At 43.2% G+C, this 17,733-nt stretch overlaps 1 protein-coding gene across 1 annotated transcript in view; it reads left to right on the forward strand.

The window, feature by feature from the left end:
• Nucleotides 1-9,215: 9,215 nt before the first annotated feature.
• The window catches only part of KLF17 (KLF transcription factor 17), a 64,292-nt gene continuing 55,774 nt past the window's right edge, over nucleotides 9,216-17,733 (forward strand). The window contains exon 1 of the mRNA XM_063105741.1: nucleotides 9,216-9,270. Coding sequence (XP_062961811.1) covers nucleotides 9,216-9,270 — 55 coding nt within the window. The remainder of the gene's footprint in view (nucleotides 9,271-17,733) is intronic.

Consider the following 17,733-nt stretch of genomic DNA (forward strand, 5'->3'; position numbering starts at 1 on the left):
GAGGCGGCAGAGTGGCAGCAGTGTTCTCAACTGGGGCAATTTTGAGTACCCCGCCCCCCAGGATATTTGGCTATGTCTGGAGACAATTTTGGTTGTCACACCTGGAGGAAGGGGATGCTACTAACATCTAGTAGAGGCCGGGGACGCTGCTCAGCATCCTACAGTGTACAGTACAGTCCCCCCACAGCGAAGAATGAACTGGCCTCAGGGTAGACCCTGCAGCCAGCTGCCTGGGGTGAAATCTCAGCTCTTGCACTCTGCGGCCGCCAGCTGGTTTCCTCGTCCCTAACACGGTGCCCACGCAGCACCCGTCTGAGGTGTCTGGGATCACTGGGCACCCAGCACACAGTAAGTGCCGCTGACTGACTCACGGCTGGAGACAACAAGAGTAGGTCCGCGTGCAGGGACTCAAGCAGTCTCCCCCGTTCTCATTTCAGCTTCTACTTCAGACAGGCTTCTTCCCCGGCCCCGGGCAGCTCCAGTCTCACATCAAGGCGGTTGGTTGACTGAGAGCAGAGGCAGAGAGAAGCTTTTCCCGCTTCAGCACTTGCAGATCCTGAAGAGCGGCTCTGATGGGCTGAGCTTGGGTGTGTGGTCGCCCCCAGTTTCTCAGGGTGTCCCGGCTGAGGTCAGAACCACGTGGGGAGGAGGGGCAGGCTGTCACCAGAAGGAGAGGATGCTGTCACCAGAAGGACCGAAGGCAGCTGAGCAGGCAGAGATGGTAGATGCCCCTACACAGGGCCTGTGGGTGAACCCAGCGTGACAGAGCATCTGATTCATAAGGGTCAGGGGTGACACCATGTTGCAGGATGGCTCTGGGAGCTGATCTGTCAACCTCTCAGAAATACATATATGTATATATATACACACACGTATACTTCGGTGGCTGGCCAGTCTGGGGATCAGAACCCTGGACTCTGGTGTCGCGACCCTGCGCTCTAAGCCACGGAGCTGACCACCAGCCCCTCAGCAGCGCTCTCCTCTGCTTGCCGCCCCCCTCACCACACTGTCTTCTTTGGCCTTTTTGACAGCACAGTCTCTTCATTTCCTCCCGCCGCTCTGAGCGACTGCTCAGTCTCCTTCACTGGCTTCTTCTCTTCTGCCAAGCCTGGGAATGTTGAAGCGGTCAAGGTCAAACCCAGACTCTCTCCTCCTTTTTCTCCAAACCTCCCTAAGCAGCTCATCATGATACCAAGTTGGTAGCTTGGTCACCACGGGATGGAAACGCTACCAATGACTTGCCTTTTTTTCTCAAAGAGAACAGTGTCCAGCACGCTACTGCCCAACACCATTGTCACAGACCCTGGGTGTTAGCCCGACGTTGTCCCAACACCATTGTCACCGACCCTGGGTGTTAGCCCGACGTTGTCCCAACACCATTGCCACCGACCCTGGGTGTTAGCCCGACGTTGTCCCAACACCATTGCCACAGACCCTGGGTGTTAGCCCGACGTTGTCCCAACACCATTGCCACAGACCCTGGGTGTTAGCCCGACGTTGTCCCAACACCATTGTCACAGACCCTGGGTGTTAGCCCGACGTTGTCCCAACACCATTGTCACAGACCCTGGGTGTTAGCCCGACGTTGTCCCAACACCATTGTCACAGACCCTGGGTGTTAGCCCGACGTTGTCCTACCCACAACCCTTCGTCACTCAAATCCTTCCTCAACACACTTCCACGCACAACCCAGTGGTGTCTGAAAACTATTTTAATCCCAATCTAATTAAATCCCAAGCCCATTTTTATCCGGACTGTGTACGACGGTACTCCCACGGGTCATGGAATACACATCACCATCCAATCCCATGTTTCCACAAACCTTTGAAGTGCCTCATATCTCCCACGGTCATTCACAGCCCAACGTTCTCTAGACACTGTCACCAACTGCACAGAATCACTCATGAAGTTGCGCATCGTCCAGTGTCATCACTAGCTAATGCGGCACAGATCGGTACCATCCAGACACTCCTGACGTAATTCATAGTCACCCAGTTTTGGTGTACGGAGAAAACTTGTTAATATTCTATTTAGGATGAACTTATCTTGGAATATAAGAAAACTAAAACAAGTGTGCCAGCCTGTGCATAGGGAATTTTCCGTAAGATTTGGTGAAGAATAATAGGCAACACGTACTGGGTACTTTCTAGTACCAGGTCGGTTCTGAGCACTTTACTATTAACTCATCATATAGACTAACTCGTCTAATTTCCACAGCAACCCTGCAAAGTTAACACCATTCCTTTTCTCATTTTAATGGCTAAGGAAACCGATGTGCGATCCGAGGCTCGATTTGATCTCCCCTTGAATATATGTATGTTTAGATATTATGCCAGTTTTGATTTTAAAATGTACAAGAAGCCATGTATTCGTTAGCAAGGCTTGGTCACAGAAATGTTTTCATTACAAATGATTGCTCATCTTTGTTTTTCTAAGATAAGCAGTTGAGCTAATAGCATTTAGCCACCCTTTACTCTGAGTGGGCTAATGAGAGATTAGGCGTGACTTTGGATATAACAACCTTGAGAGAGAGAACAGTAGGAGCTGGTCCTGGGGTGAAAGGTGGTGGGGCTGGCGAGAGGTGGTGGTAACCCGAAGAACTGGGTCCAGATAGGAGCCAGCTTAGTGGTGAGATGGGGCTGCCACGGTTGACAAATCCTGAAGGTTTGGATGATGACTCAAGGCCCAGGTCAATGCTTCCTTTGGCCTTCCCTGGCGCATTGCCAGGCATCCAGCACAGTCAAACCAGCTTCACTAATAACACGTCTGCCATGGGTCACATCCATCTTGAGGGAAAGAATGCCTAGGTGGTGAGAGTATCCTGCCCTGGGACCAGGGGCACGAGAATAGGAGGATGGATAGGGTGCTGCTTCCTTCCTTATTTATGTCACCTATTTCCTTCTTTGGTGGCTAGTATAAGGAATAATCAGAGACATATGGGTAGGTTAGACAGAGGAAGGTTTCCTTGGGAATTCACAGAAATCATTCTGTGAATTGGTGTTAGAGATGGGATTTTAGTGCCCTCTAGTGGACACTTTGGGGATTTATTCAATGTCAATTTTTGGATGTGGCAGATTAAAGTAGGCTGAATCCATCAAAGGGAAGATTATTTACCAGGGACGTTGGCATCCAGAGTGTTTGGAAAGCAGGCCCATAGGAGAACACTGTGTGTGTGTGTGTGTGTTGGGTGCTGTGTGGCTTCTCCTAACTTCACCACGCAGACGTCAGGGAAATGGTTATAGAGGCAGAATGGGGGAATAGCTGACGGCAATGGCCCAGAAATATTTTTTAAATGCCAGAAAACAAAAGGCTGCGGAGACAGGAACTTTCCACTTCTCTTGAAGTAGACTCATAAGATGACTTCAATTAGAAAAGAAAAAGAAAATTTTTTCTTTTAAAGGTGACCGGGAAGGGGATCTTAACCCTTGACTTGGTGTTGTCAGCACCACGCTATCCCAAGTGAGCCACGGGCCGGCCCTAGAAAAGAAGAATATTTTAAATAAATTTTAAAAATTAGAAAAAAGAAAAAATGAAACAAAAAACAAAAGAACAAAAGCAAAAAAGAAAAAGAAGGAAAAGAAGACATAGCTAGTAACTTCCCAAACAGAGCTGGCTGTGTGCCTGCGGTGGTTCGGCACATCCAGTTCAGCTGAGAAATGCTCTGATTCCATGGACCCCCTTTATGCACCCAGAATGGACAGAAGACTGAGAGACATCATACCCGCAGTGAGATAAAAAGATTTTTGTCCGAATGATGAAATAAAATGGTTTGGGGGAGGAAGATAAGAACAGATGAGTTAGAGGTTTCTTCTTAATGGTGAATGCTCTTGTCAAAACATGTGTTTACCTTTTTCTCCTTCTGAGAAGGTAACACAGTCTGTGTTTCCAGCCTGAGACTTTCTTTAATTTGATTAGATTTAGAGCTGGTTGGTTAAAAATTAGTATTTGGGGATTTAGACAACACTCTTTTTGCGTAGATGGCTTCTCCTAAGTACATAAATGAATTGTTTTATTGTTAACCTAAATTTCTCTTGGTGAAATTGTCTGTGTGGTTGACTGGCCAAGGTATAATTTGTTTCATTTATGAACACGGTAAGATTTATCAACAAATTAGAGAGGTTAAAAAGGTGATTTACTCTGATATTTATAAGATTTTTTGGTTTTGTGTGTGCAAATAATACAAGAATAGACTAGTTTAATAAAATTCTTATTGAAGTAAATCATTCATGCAGAAAAGTATACAGCTTAGTGTGTCATTGCAACTTGAATACGTCTGTGTAAACATAACTATCTTAGTCTACTGAGGCTGCTATAACAAAATATCACATACGGGGTGGCTTAAACAACAGACATTTATTTCTCACAGTTCCGGAGGCATAGAACTCCAAGATTAATGTGCCGGCAGGGTTAGTTTCTTTTTTCTTTTTTTTTTTTTTTAAAGATGACCGGTAAGGGGATCTTAACCCTTGACTTGGTGTTGTCAGCACCATGCTCACCCAGTGAGCTAACCGGCCATCCCTATATGGGATCCGAACCCGGCGCCTTGGTGTTATCAGCACCGCACTCTCCCAAGTGAGCCAAGGGCCGGCCCAGGTTAGGTTCTGATGAGGGCTCTTTCTGGCTTGTAGGAGGCTGCCTTCTTGTGGTGTCTTCAAATGGCAGAGAGAGAGATAGAGAGAGAGCAAGAGAGAGTGAGCAAGCTCTCTGGTCTCTTCTTATAAGGGCACTAATCCCATCATGAGGGCCCCACCCTCATGACCTCATCTAAACCTAATTACCTTCCAATGGCCCCACTTCCTAATACCATCACATTGGGGATTAGGGCCTCAACACATGAATTTGCAGCGTACTCAGCATTCAGTCCATAACAATAACCATCCAGTAAAGATGCCTCCTTTCTGCTACATTCTCATCACTACCCTCTCTGTCCTCCCCAGAGTATCATTAGCCTGACTTCTTTTTTTTTTTTTTTTTTTAAAAGATGACCAGTAAGGGGATCTTAACCCTTGACTTGGTGTTGTCAGCACCTTGCTCTCCCAAGTGAGCTAACCAGCCATCCCTATATGGGATCCGAACCTGTGGCCTCGGTGTTATCAGCACCACACTCTCCCGAATGAGCCACGGGCCGGCCCCGTTAGCCTGACTTCTAATTGCATAGAAGACTATTGCCTGTTTTTGAACTTCATATAGTTAGAATTATACAGTATATGCTCTTTTGTATTTATGAGATGTATTAGTCCATTTCTGTTGTTTATAACAAAATACATGGAACTAGGTAATTTATAAGAAAATGAAATATATTGCTTACAGTTTCTGAGGCTGGGAAGTCCAAAGTCCAAGGAAAACATCTGGTGGTGGTAACAGTGACCCAGGGGTCTCACATTGCAAGATGGTGGAAGTAGAGAGAGGGACTAACCTCTTCATTCACTCTTCTTTTAAAGACCTCAGAACCACCATTTCCTTGATCACCATTTTTAATCCACTTATCAGGGCATGGTCCTACAATCTAATTACCTCTTCAAGGCCCCACCTTTCAATGACCATAATAGGATTTCCCACCCACAACAGTTACAATGGGGATTAAGCTTCAGTGAGGTTGGGGAGCATCCAGTCTACAGCATGATATTTATCTACATTTTTCTGTGCAGTAGCAAATTGTTCACTTCCATTGTGGTATAGTATTCCATTGCATGAATATGCAACACTTTATCCATTCTAATTTTTCTATTTTTGACTATTATAAATAATGTGTATCTTTTGGTGCACATACCTAGGAGTAGAATTACTGTCCCCTAGCATACACATATGTTCAACTTTAGTAGATATCATTAAATGGTTTTATTAAGTGGTTGCACCAATTTACACTCCCACTAGCAATGTGTGAGAAAGTATTTACACCACAGAAATTCACAACTTCTACAAATTAGGGTTTCGTTCCTTCTTAGAGAGCCAGTTGTTAAATAGTTACCAGCACACAACTGGCAACACCCATTGTCATAAAAAGCTGCACATGCTTTTTTCCTTTCTTTTTCTTTTTGGCAGCTGGCCAGGAAAGGGGTGCATGTGCTTTCTTTCTTTTTTTAATTGGTTATGAATATTCATGAGATACAAAGCTGATTGTCACCCCTTGTGCCCATGATGTGAGGGCCAGATTCATACCGGCAGCATACCCATTACCACAAATTGCATTTGTACCCTGTTTCCCCCACCCAATTATACCCAAACTTCTTCTCCCTCCCCCTTTCCCCCCGATTCCAGTTTGTAGCCCAAGGAATGTTCTCTCCCTCTTCAAGTCCAATGCACCACTGTGATCTTTCTTTCCTTCCTTCTTTCTCTCTTAGCTCCCCCTTATGAGTGAGTACATGCAGTATTTGTCCCTCTGTGTTTTGCTTATTTCACTCAACATAAGTTTCTCCAGGCTCATCCATGTTGTCGCAAACGGGAGTATTTCGTTCTTTTTTATGACAGAGTAGTATTCCGTGATGTATATATACCACAGTTTCCTTATCCAATCATCCATTGATGGACATTTATGTTGGTTTCATATCTTGGCTATTGTAAACAGAGCTGCGATGAACATGGGAGTGCAGGTATCTGTCCAGCATGATGATTTCCATTCCTCTGGGTATATACCCAGAAGTGGGATTGCTTGATTGTGTGGAAGATCTATCTGTAGTTGTTTGAGAAAACTCCATACTGTTTTCCATAGTGGTTGTGCTAATTTACAGTCCCATCAACAGTGCAGTAGTGTTCAATTCTCTCCATATCCTCACCAGCATTTGTTATTCACCGTCTTCTTGATTATAGCCAGTCTAACTGGGGTGAAGTGGTATCTCAATGTAGTTTTTTTTGCATTTCCCTGATGACTAATGATGTTGAGCATTTTTTCACGTACCTGTTGGCCATTTGTATGTCTTCCTTCGAAAAATGTCTATTCAGGGGCCGGCCTGTGGCTCACTCGGGAAACTGCAGTGCTGATAACACCAAGGCCATGAGTTCGGATCCCATATAGGCATGGCTGGTTTGCTCACTGGCTGAGCGTGGTGCTGACAACATCAGGCCAAGGGTTATGATCCCCTTACTGGTCATCTTAAAAAAAAAAAAAAAGTCTATTCAGCTCCTTGCCCATTTTTTAATTGGGTTATTTGGTTTTTTTTACTGTATAATTGCTTGAGTTCCTTGTATATTATGGATATTAATCCCTTGTCAGATGCATAGTTAACAAAAATTTTCTCCCAATCTGTAGGTTGTCATTTCACTCTGTTGATTATTTCCTTTGCTGTGCAGAAACTTTTTAGTTTGATATAGTCCCATTTATTTTTTCTTTTACTGCTTGTGCTCTCACACTCATGTTCATAAAATCTGTGCTCAGACCTAGTTGCTGAAGTGTTTCACCTATATTTTCCCTTAGTAATTTTACAGTTTCAGGTCTTATATTTGAGTCTTTAATCCATTTAGTTTCAGGTCTTATATTTGAGTCTTTAATCCATTTTGAGTTGATTTAAAAATATGGTGAGAGGTGCATATCTAGTTTCATTCTTCTGCATATGGAGATCCAGTTTTCCCAGCACCACTTGTTGAAGAGGCAGTCTTTTCCCCAATGTAGATTTTTGTTGCCTTTGTCCAATATCAAATGGCTGTAAGCCTGAGGGGTGATTTCTGGGTTCTCAATTTTACTCCACTGGTCTGAATGTCTATTTTTATACCAGTACCATGCTGTTTTGGTTATGATAGCTTTGTAGTATAATTTGAAGTCAGGTAGTGTTATGCCTCTGGCTTTATTTTTTTTTTATCAGGATTGCTTTGGCTATTCAGGGTCTTTTGTTGTTCCATATGAATGTTGAGATTGTTTTTTCCATTTCTGTGAAGAATGTCATTGGTATTTTGATGGCGATTGCATGCATGTGCTTTCTAACACTTGTTTTTTTTTTTTTGGTCTTTATTTCCCCCAATAGAAATAACCAAACTTTTAGTTGAATGTATGTTTACCTCTAATAGACAGAATTTAGAGAAATTATTTTTATTTTATTAATATCAAATATACAAGCAGTCAGACATCTCCTATTTTATATTATGCCTATATCTATATCTCTCTATATTTAAAATACAAATTTTAAATGAGAACATTATTTTTCAGTCTCTTATAAATCATATATCTCAACATCAAAGATGAGATAAAAACAGGACTCTCTTACACTGCTGGTGAAAATGTAAACTGGTACAACTACTTTGGAAAATTTCTGCAGTTATTTACTGAAGCTAAACATACATATGCTCTATGACCAGTAATTCTACTCCTGGATATATACTCAACAGAAATGAGTGCTTCTGTCTACCAGAAGGCAGGTACAAGAATGTTTTTAGAAGGTTTATTCATGATAGCCAACGCTGGAAACAATCCAAATGCCTGTCAACAGTAGAAAGGGTAGATACATTGTGATGTATTCATAGAATGGAGTATTACAAGGCAAGAAGAACAAAGTATCCATAGTGAAACAACATGGGTGAACCTCACATAATTTTGGTTGAAGGAAGGCAGATACAAAAAGAATACACACTATATGATTACAATTATATGAAGTTTAAAAACTAACACAACTAATCTGTAGTGGTACAGTCCAGGGAGGGGTTGCCCATGGTAGTGGTATGAACTTGTGGGACAGGAAAGAGTCTTCTGGATTGCTGGAATTGTTCTACTCTTGATCTGGGTGATGAGTACACGGGCATATGTATTTAAAATTGATTTGTACATTTTACTGCATCCAAATTATACCCTAATAAAATGGAAAAAAAAATCATATAGCTGCCAATTAGTAAGAGTGACGTTACTGAGTCAGATCCTCATGGCAGGTGCAGCCTAAGTCTTTTTTCTGTATTTAGTTGACATTGTAGAGTAACATGAAAATACCCTTTTTTATAGGCATGTTGTAAAAGAGGGAAGAACCAAGCTGTTTCTTCTGTAATATTCAGGAGTACTCTTCATTTAGGCTGCTCCAGAAATCATTGATAATGAGATTTGGGCAGCTGCCACCTGATTTGTTATTAGAAATCATCACTTGTATGTATTCTGACTCTTTGCTTCTGGAGTTTAGATTCAGCACAAGAATAATAATAATCTGCTTTTTATTTGCAATGTTGTTTCTTCAGCCACAGAATCAGGAAAAATGAGTTTGGGTAAATATGTCAAAATCTATCAGCAAAAGACCACCAGTAACATGCCTGTGCTGCAGCCGGACAAATGCACCACAGGGGAATCTCGGGACCAGCTTGGTAAGGGAGATTTGGACCTGAGCTTGTGCTAGATGATTCTGAGAAGTGGTCAGGGAAGCAGGAGCCAGTGCTGGTTTGGATGCTGTTAGGAAGCAGGGACAGCTGACACAATTCACAAAGGTTAGCCTGGGGTGGGGAGTGGGAGCACAGAGCAGGATGGAAAAAGGTGGAATGTGGACCAAGAGGGGCAAATGGAGAATATCCAGCACAACTGCCCATACATCCTTTCTGAAATAACTACCAGAGGAAATACTTCAGCCAAACGAGAAAATGAATGACATAAGTTAGCTGAGAAACAAGGAAGGCATAAACTGTGCTAAACACAGCAATGAGCAACAAAACCAGCAACATTTATTAAGTATAAGTAATTATTGATAATGTGATTGTGGAACGGTTCTTAACTAAATTCTCATAAAAAGATACACACTCATCATAATAATTAATATAGAAAGCACTAAAAACTTTTTAGAATTGCCCCCAATACTATCCCCAATTATCTTCAATGTGTGTTGGCAATTATTCTAGGTACTTTCAATGAAAATATGGAGAGAAGGCTAGATATAGATAATTTTAGGATGTGCAATGTGAACTAATTTCATATTAGGGATGAACCAAAGTTTAGCTGCAGACTTGGTATTTGGCTCACATCTGCTGTCCAACTGTGACTTTGGCCCTCGAAGGTTGAATGGCCACATACCCACTTCAGTATCATTTCTGACATCTCTGAACTTGTGTGTGATCCATGATCATGACTGTAGATTTCTATCACATCTGGTCAACATAGTAGTATCAGTTAATCAAGCAAGCCATGTTATTTGAATTTATTGCGAATATCTGAATATTCACTTTTAAATATGTGTAACCGTTCAAGATGTAACTTCACGAAAATGTCCTTCTCTGCTTTATATGCTGAAATTCTATTGGTCAGTTGAAATATAAATGTATAAATGTACAAATGAGGTATAAATGTATTTACTATTTCTTGAATAACATGCTGTAATAACTAATGATTATTTGAAAGCTGCTAATTGTGTACACACAATGACTAACAACTTTCAAATAATTAAATAAGGAAATAGATTGAAAGTTAATACAATTTTTAAGAGAAAGTGTGTTAACTAAGTATCTCTAGGAAAAACTTTATTTTATTTATTTGTTTGTTTGTTTATTTTTTGGTGGCTGGCCGGTATAGGAATCTAAACCTTTGACCTTGGTTTTATAACACTACGCTCTAACCAAATGAGCCACCTGGCCGGCCCGCTAGGAAAAACTATATTCTTTTAAGGTCAAGGAATGTTTATTACACCACTAGTGGAAATGTAAATTAGAGCAACCACTGTGGGAAACAGTATGGAGGTTCCTCAAAAAACTGCAGACAGAACTACCACATAATCCAGCAAACCCACTACTGGATACATATACAAAGGAAAGGAAATCAGTATGCTGAAGAGACATCTGCATTCCCAAGTGTATGGCAGCACTATTCACAAAAGCCAAGATATGGAATCAAGCTAAGTGTCCATCAGCAGACAAACGGGTAAAGAATAGGTGGTACATATTCACAGTGGAATACGCTTCAGCCATAAAAAGGAATGAAATCCTGTCTTTTGTGGCAACATGGATGAGCCTAGAGAACATCATGTTAAGCAAAATAAGCCAGGCAAAGAAATATAAATACAACTTGCTCTCTCTTGTATGGGGAAGCTAAAAAAGTTTATCTCAAAGAAATAGAGAGTGGAATAGTGGTTACTAGAGGCTGGAAAGGGTGGAGGGCAGGGGGACTAGGGAGAGGTTGGTACACAGATAGATAGAAAGAATAAGGTCTAGTGTTCTTTTTTTTTTTAATTTTTAAAAATTTTTTTATTATTTATTTATTTATTTATTTATTTTTTTAAAAGATGACCGGTAAGGGGATCTCAACCCTTGCCTTGGTGTTGTCAGCACCACGCTCTCCCGAGTGAGCCAACTGGCCATCCCTATATGGGATCTGAACCCGGGGCCTTGGTGTTATCAGCACCACACTCTCCCGAGTGAGCCACGGACTGGCCCTAAGGTCTAGTGTTCTATAGCACTGCAGGGTGACTATAATATTTTTTTTTCTGATGACAGGTACCAGGAATGGGTGATTATAATTAACAACAATTTATTGTAAAATAGGTAGCATAGAGGATTTTAAATATTTCCAGCACAAAGAAATGATAAACGTTTGAGGTGATGGATACGCTAATTACCCTGATTTGATCATTATACATTGTATACATATGTCTAAAGACCACACCGTACTGCATATGTGTATAATTATTATGTGTCAATTAAAAACATAGCAATAATAAAATAAAAAAAGAAATGTTTATAACAATTAACATAATACAAGTCAGAATAGTAGTAGGGACGGCCAGTTAGCTTAGTTGGTTAGAGAGTGGTGCGGATAATACCAAGGTCCAGGTTTTGATTCCTGTACCAGCCACACACACACACACACACACACACACACACACACACACACACACACACACACACACAAAAATAGTAGTGATCATAATTGCAATCTTTAGAGAATTGTTTGATATAATAGTATTCATAACATTAATCAAAATAGCCTTGAATTGCTACATTACTTCTGTTTATTTATTACCCCTTAGGAGAAGTAAAAATATAAGCAGAAATAAAAATACAAGCCACAAGCAAAGGAGAAGACATTTATTATACATATAACCAACGAAAGATTAACATCTAGTATATATAAATGATGCCTATAAAACATTAAGAAAAAGAGAAATAATTCAATAGGAAAATTGGCAAAAGGCATTCTCAGAAAAGGAAAAATATGGCTCATAAACTGATGAAAAGTATTCATTTATTAATAATCAGGGAAATGTAAATCAAGACCAAAATGAGATACCATTTACATCAATTCGATTGACAAAAATTAAGAGGTGTGACAATGCTTTCTGAAGAGAGTGTTGGTCAGTGAGAGCCTTACACATTGATAGTGGGTGTGCAAACTGAACAACCACTTTGTTTTTTGGGTTTTTTTTTAAAGATGACCGGTAAGGGGATCTTAACAGTTGACTTGGTGTTGTCAGCACCACGCTCTCCCAAGGGAGTGAACCCGCCATCCCCATATAGGGATACGAACCCGTGGCCTTGGTGTTATCAGCACCACACTCTCCCAAGTGAGCACGGGCCGGCCTATGAACAACCACTTTGGAAAACAAGTTGGCTTTATCTCTTACCATTGAACAATCACATACCCAGAAATTTGACTCAGGTACATACGCAAGAGAAATTTTTGCACCTGTACATCAGAATACAGGTGATAGGAGCGCTGCCAGTAGCACTGCCTATGGGAGTTAATTCAAATGCCCATTGACCACGGAATGGATAGACTGTGGTATATATGCAATTTTTTTTAGTATCTTTTTTTTCTTCTTTTAAAAAATTTTTACAGTAGTTTTAGCTGTACAGAGAAATTGGGCAGAAAGTACACATAGTTCCCATACCCACCCTCCGCCACCCACATACACAGATCCCCCTATTACTGACGTGCTACATTAGGGTGATACATTTGTTACAATTATGAATCTTTACTGATACATTATTATTAATTTTATTTTAGGTTTTCCCCTTTTGTATTGTACAGTTCTATGGGTTTTGTCTAAAGCATAATGTCATGTATTAACCATGACAGTATCATACAGAATAGTTTTGCTGCCCTAAAAATCCTCTCTTGCTCATCCCTCTCTCCCTCCCTCATCCTCTGAAATCCTGGCAACTACTGATTTTTTATTGCCCCAAACATTTTTCATTTCTTTATATTGAAAACATTCGAAATCCTCTCTTCTAGCTAATTGAAACTACACAGTAAATTGTTGTTAATTATAGTCAGCCCACGGGGCTGTAGAACACTGGATATTACCCCTCCTATCTAGCTGTACTTCTGTATCCATTAACCAACCTCTCACTGTCCCCCCCCCTCCCCTTTCCAGCCTCTGGTCTCTCTAGCTCCATGCGATCAATTTTCTTATTAGCTTCCACATATCAGTGAGGACGTGTGGTATTTCTCTTTCTGTTCCTGGCTTACTTCACTTAACATAACGTCCTCCAGGCTCATCCATATTGCCATGGATGACAGGATTTAATTCTTTTTTCATGGGTGAATAGTATTCCGTTGTGCATGTATACCACTGTGGTGTGTATTCACACATAGAATACTACACAATGGTAAAAAGGACTGATACTCCTTTCCATGCCACAACGTGGATCAATCTTAGTAACATAATTCTGAGTGAACAAGCAAGTCTGGAAGACATACATGTGATAAGATCCTCGGTGGAGGCACGGGTAGACCTAAGTCATTCATTAGCTCTTGAGATGAGTATCCCCAAGATGGTTGTTCATTATTTTTAAAAGCAAGCAAATAAACAGTCCCCACTGTCTCATCCTCCAGTGCTACTAAGATCTTCATTGCCTCCAAACCCAACCAGGCCAGACAACTAGGTCAGACACCCACCCCTCGAGTGTTAGTAGCTGCAGACATTTCTGGTGTGGATCATTGTATTGGCTGAGGGTCTTGGTTGCAGACAACAGAATCTGCAGTCCTCAGAAAGAGATTGGTTACAAGGTACTAGGTACTGGGTAAATCTGAATTTTGAGAGATGATGTATTGTGGCTGACATGGCGTCTTGGGTGGTGCTGGTTATGAGTGACACAGGCTTTCTTAGGTCAGGTTCCCTAGAACAGAGCCTGACGTAGGGGTTCTTGTTGCAGTGTTTTCCTGGAGAAGTACTCTCAGGAGAAGGGGAGTGAGGGAAAGAGGACAGGATAGAGGAAGAAAGTTAACTGAGGATATGGATGTGGTCTCATCTGGAGACTCTCTTTAGCCTGGTTCAATAGGGAGCACTGGAGCGTAAGTTGTACCACAGAATTGGTTCCCATTTGAGGCAAGTGGGACAGCCCTCAGTACCCCAGGGAGGGTGCATAACCTCCTGGACAGGTGATTCCCATTTGGCTGAGGAGATATTATTTCAGAGAAGGAGCAGCCAGCTCTCATAGTGACTGGGCTGGGTGCCCTGACCAAGGCAGAGCACCGGCAGTGGACCAGTGCCAGCCTGACCTCATTGGGAAGGGCGGGGGCCACCTGGGACAGGTCAGTGTTAGGTGGGGTGGGACAGAGGGCAGCAGCAGCTGGAAGAGCAGAAACAAATGGTCTGTGTATCCTATGTGCCCCGGAAGCACAAGCCTGGGTCCTATGAGACCTGGAGCTTAATCTCATGCAGCATTGACCTCGCTTCCCCATCTGGACACAGGAAGGATAGGCCAACCCCTTCCCTCACTTCTCATCCAGTGAGTCTCAGGTACCTCATCTTGAGACCCCTCTTTACCAGAGGGAGCTCACTGGAGTGAGGATGCTTTGTCTGGGAGAGCCCCTGGGGCAGGGCCCTCCAGTTACCATGTAAACCTCACCCCACCCTAGTCACCAGTGCCACTGGGTCACTGTCCCTGTTACTCAGGCTGAGAGAACAAAGCTTCTCTCTGGGCACCCTCCCCCTGCTCCCTCTCCGCATTGGCCTTGGCCTTGGTCTCAAGCTCTGAGGGTGATTCCATCTGGTGTCTGATTCACTGGGTGATCAGCAGTTTTCCCAAGCTGCCGGCCTCAGTCTGAAGTGGAACATTCTGGCCTCTCAGGAGACTTTAACTCCTACTCTGCCAGCATGATTCTCCAGGCCCATAACCTGGGGATCTGAAATTTGTTTTCTCCAGAGCAGTCCCGAAGGGAGGCTATGGAAGGCTTTAGAAACTCCATATGCTTCCTCATTCCCACTAGGCCACCCAAGAAACAATATGATAAAAATAGTTGTTCTCTGGCCCATTTTTCTTTCCAACACAATTGCCACTTTATGCCCTTCTGTATAGACATTCTGGGGTCACAGCTGTTGACATCACTAGCTGAGTGGCTTTACCTATCCTTACCTATGCTTTCTGCACCCATTTCCCCTTCCCCAGCCACATGCCCTTCTCGCAGGGGCCAGTGCCCACCTCTCCCACAGAAATGTATATCTAATGGTCACTCACACAGGAAGTCAAAGCCAGCAAACCCTAGAGGCAGAAATTCAGAGGCTGAGACAGGTCTGGGTGGGAGACATTACAGGACAAGGGTCTTCCAGCTCTCAATCCTACCAGTGATGGATAGGGGATATCTGGGTGGGGGGGTGAGGGGACCCAGCAGGGGATGAGCGCTTTCCCCAGGGAGGGGGCGTTGGCCAGAGGAGGCTCAGAGGGGTCTGCCCCAGCCCAGCTGGTCTCATCTTCTCCTTAGTCGTCACCTTGGGGGATTCCGAGGGAAAGACTGAGTCTATTTGGGTTGGAAGGCACCTCATGATCTGGCTCAGGGCACCATGTTCCAATCTAAAGGGTGCCAACCTCCTCTTTCTGTTTTCTCTGCCCTGGCCTTGGCTTTTTCTCCTGCCCTTGCCTCAGCCAATGCCTGTCCCTTCCTGCAGACCTAGGGCCCCATCACTCCGCCACAGCTGTGGCCACTGCAGTCAGCGGAGACCTTCTGCCTCCAGCAGCTCACGGGTGGGGAAGGACGGGAGCTGTGTTCCCCATCCTCAGCCTGTTTCTCCTGTGCTTGGGATTCCTTCCACCTTTGAACCTCTTGTCTTATTCACCGGTCCTTCTTTCTTGTATTTTTAGTTGCAACTCAGTCTCAGTTGGTTCCCATCTGTAGCCTATGAACATTCTAAGGCTTCCATTATTTAAAAGAAAAAAGTCCCCAAATCTCCCACCACCAAATATCCTGCCCCACGTGCTCACTTCTCCCTTTGCCTTGTCTCCATCGGAGCCAGTCCTGCTGGATTACCAGACAGACAAACCAGGCACGTGCGTGAGCAGCAGCACAGGACAGCACAAGAAATCAGCGTTACTGAACAGGAAGAAACACCTGTTTTTACTGAAAATTTGCTATTAAATTAACTTTGCAATTAAAATTTTGAAAGGGCTTATTTGAATTTCAATATTCATATATGTTTTCATGTCATTTTGAAAATAAAAAATCTATTTTATATGATGTCTAGGAGGAATGGGAACCTTTTGAAGGTGGTAATTTAGCCCTGCAGCCAAACCTCTTCCTCACCTCTTGCTCTTTAGCCCACTGTGGCTGTCGTGTCGATAACTTCTCCCAAGGTCACCAGTGCCCTTTTCGTTGATAAATCCATGGCCATGCTTCATCCTCAGCTGTGAATCTCTCAGCAGAAGTCAATGCTACCCGTGAAAAGCCCTCCGGTGGTGTCTGTGACAGCTGCTGTCCTGGTTTCCCTGCTACTTCTCAAACCCCGCCCGTGCTGACTTCCTCACGGTTCTTCCATGAAATGCTCGTGTTTCTCCGAGGTCTGAGCTAGGCTTCTCCTCTCTCCCACTACACCTCACTCCTAGGCTAGCTCGTCCACTTCTGTGGTTTCAGTTACCATCTATACTTAGATTACTTCCAAATATCTTTCCCTAGCTCAGCCATAGCTCCTCAGCTCTGGACCTAAATATCCAACCCTGTACTCTTTCAGGCACTTAAATTCACTAAGTCCGAAATGGGTTCCTCGTGTCCCTACAAAACCTCCCTTCCCTGGCATCCCCATCTCGGTGAGCAGCAGCAGCGTCCATTCAGTCCCCAGGCTCAAACCTTTCTCACCCACGTCCCCACCTGCAACTAACTACTGGGTCCTGCTGGCTCTACTCCTAAACATCTTGAATTTGCCCTCTTTTTATTTCCGTGGCCACCACCCTAGTCCGAGTCACCATTGTCTCTCACTTACACTACTGCAATAGCCTCCTAATTGGACCCCCCAGTCTCTACAGCCTCAGTTCTTTTTCTATGCTGAAGCCAATCTGATGAGGTTTCAATGGTTCCTTATTGGCTGAGAATAAATCCAAGCTCTTTAGGGTGGTATTCCACACTTTCCACATTCTGGGTCCCGACACCACCTCGGCATAGCTCTCCCCACCATCTGCCACCCACTCTTTGCTCCAATAGTATTTATCTTCTTGGAGCACCCCTTGTGTCCCATCCCATGGTTTTTCTCCTCTGCTGCCTGGGCTGGCCTTTCTCCTCTTCACCTCCCCTCTGACGATTCTTTTTTGGGACAGTAATAGCCAGACTATTATGATATGATGATGGTGACTTGGACTTGGGTGGTGACAATGGATGTGGTGAGAACTGGTGAGATATTTCAAAGGCAGATACAACAGAACTCGATGATTTAGATGTGTGGAGAGATTTTAAAAAAGGAGTCCAGGGTTTTTAGTTTTGTTTCATTTTTGCCTGAGCAACTGGAAGGACTGAGTTCCACTAAGAGAGATAGGAAGATAATGGAATGTGTGGGTTTGGGTGGGAAGATAAGGAGTTCAGTTTGGGGTATGTTAATGGACATGCCATTAGAGATCCAGTTAGGTATACGAGTATGGATTCGG

The sequence above is a fragment of the Cynocephalus volans genome, chromosome 8 (genome assembly GCF_027409185.1).
Source record: "Cynocephalus volans isolate mCynVol1 chromosome 8, mCynVol1.pri, whole genome shotgun sequence".
In the NCBI taxonomy this organism is placed as follows: Eukaryota; Metazoa; Chordata; class Mammalia; order Dermoptera; family Cynocephalidae; genus Cynocephalus; species Cynocephalus volans.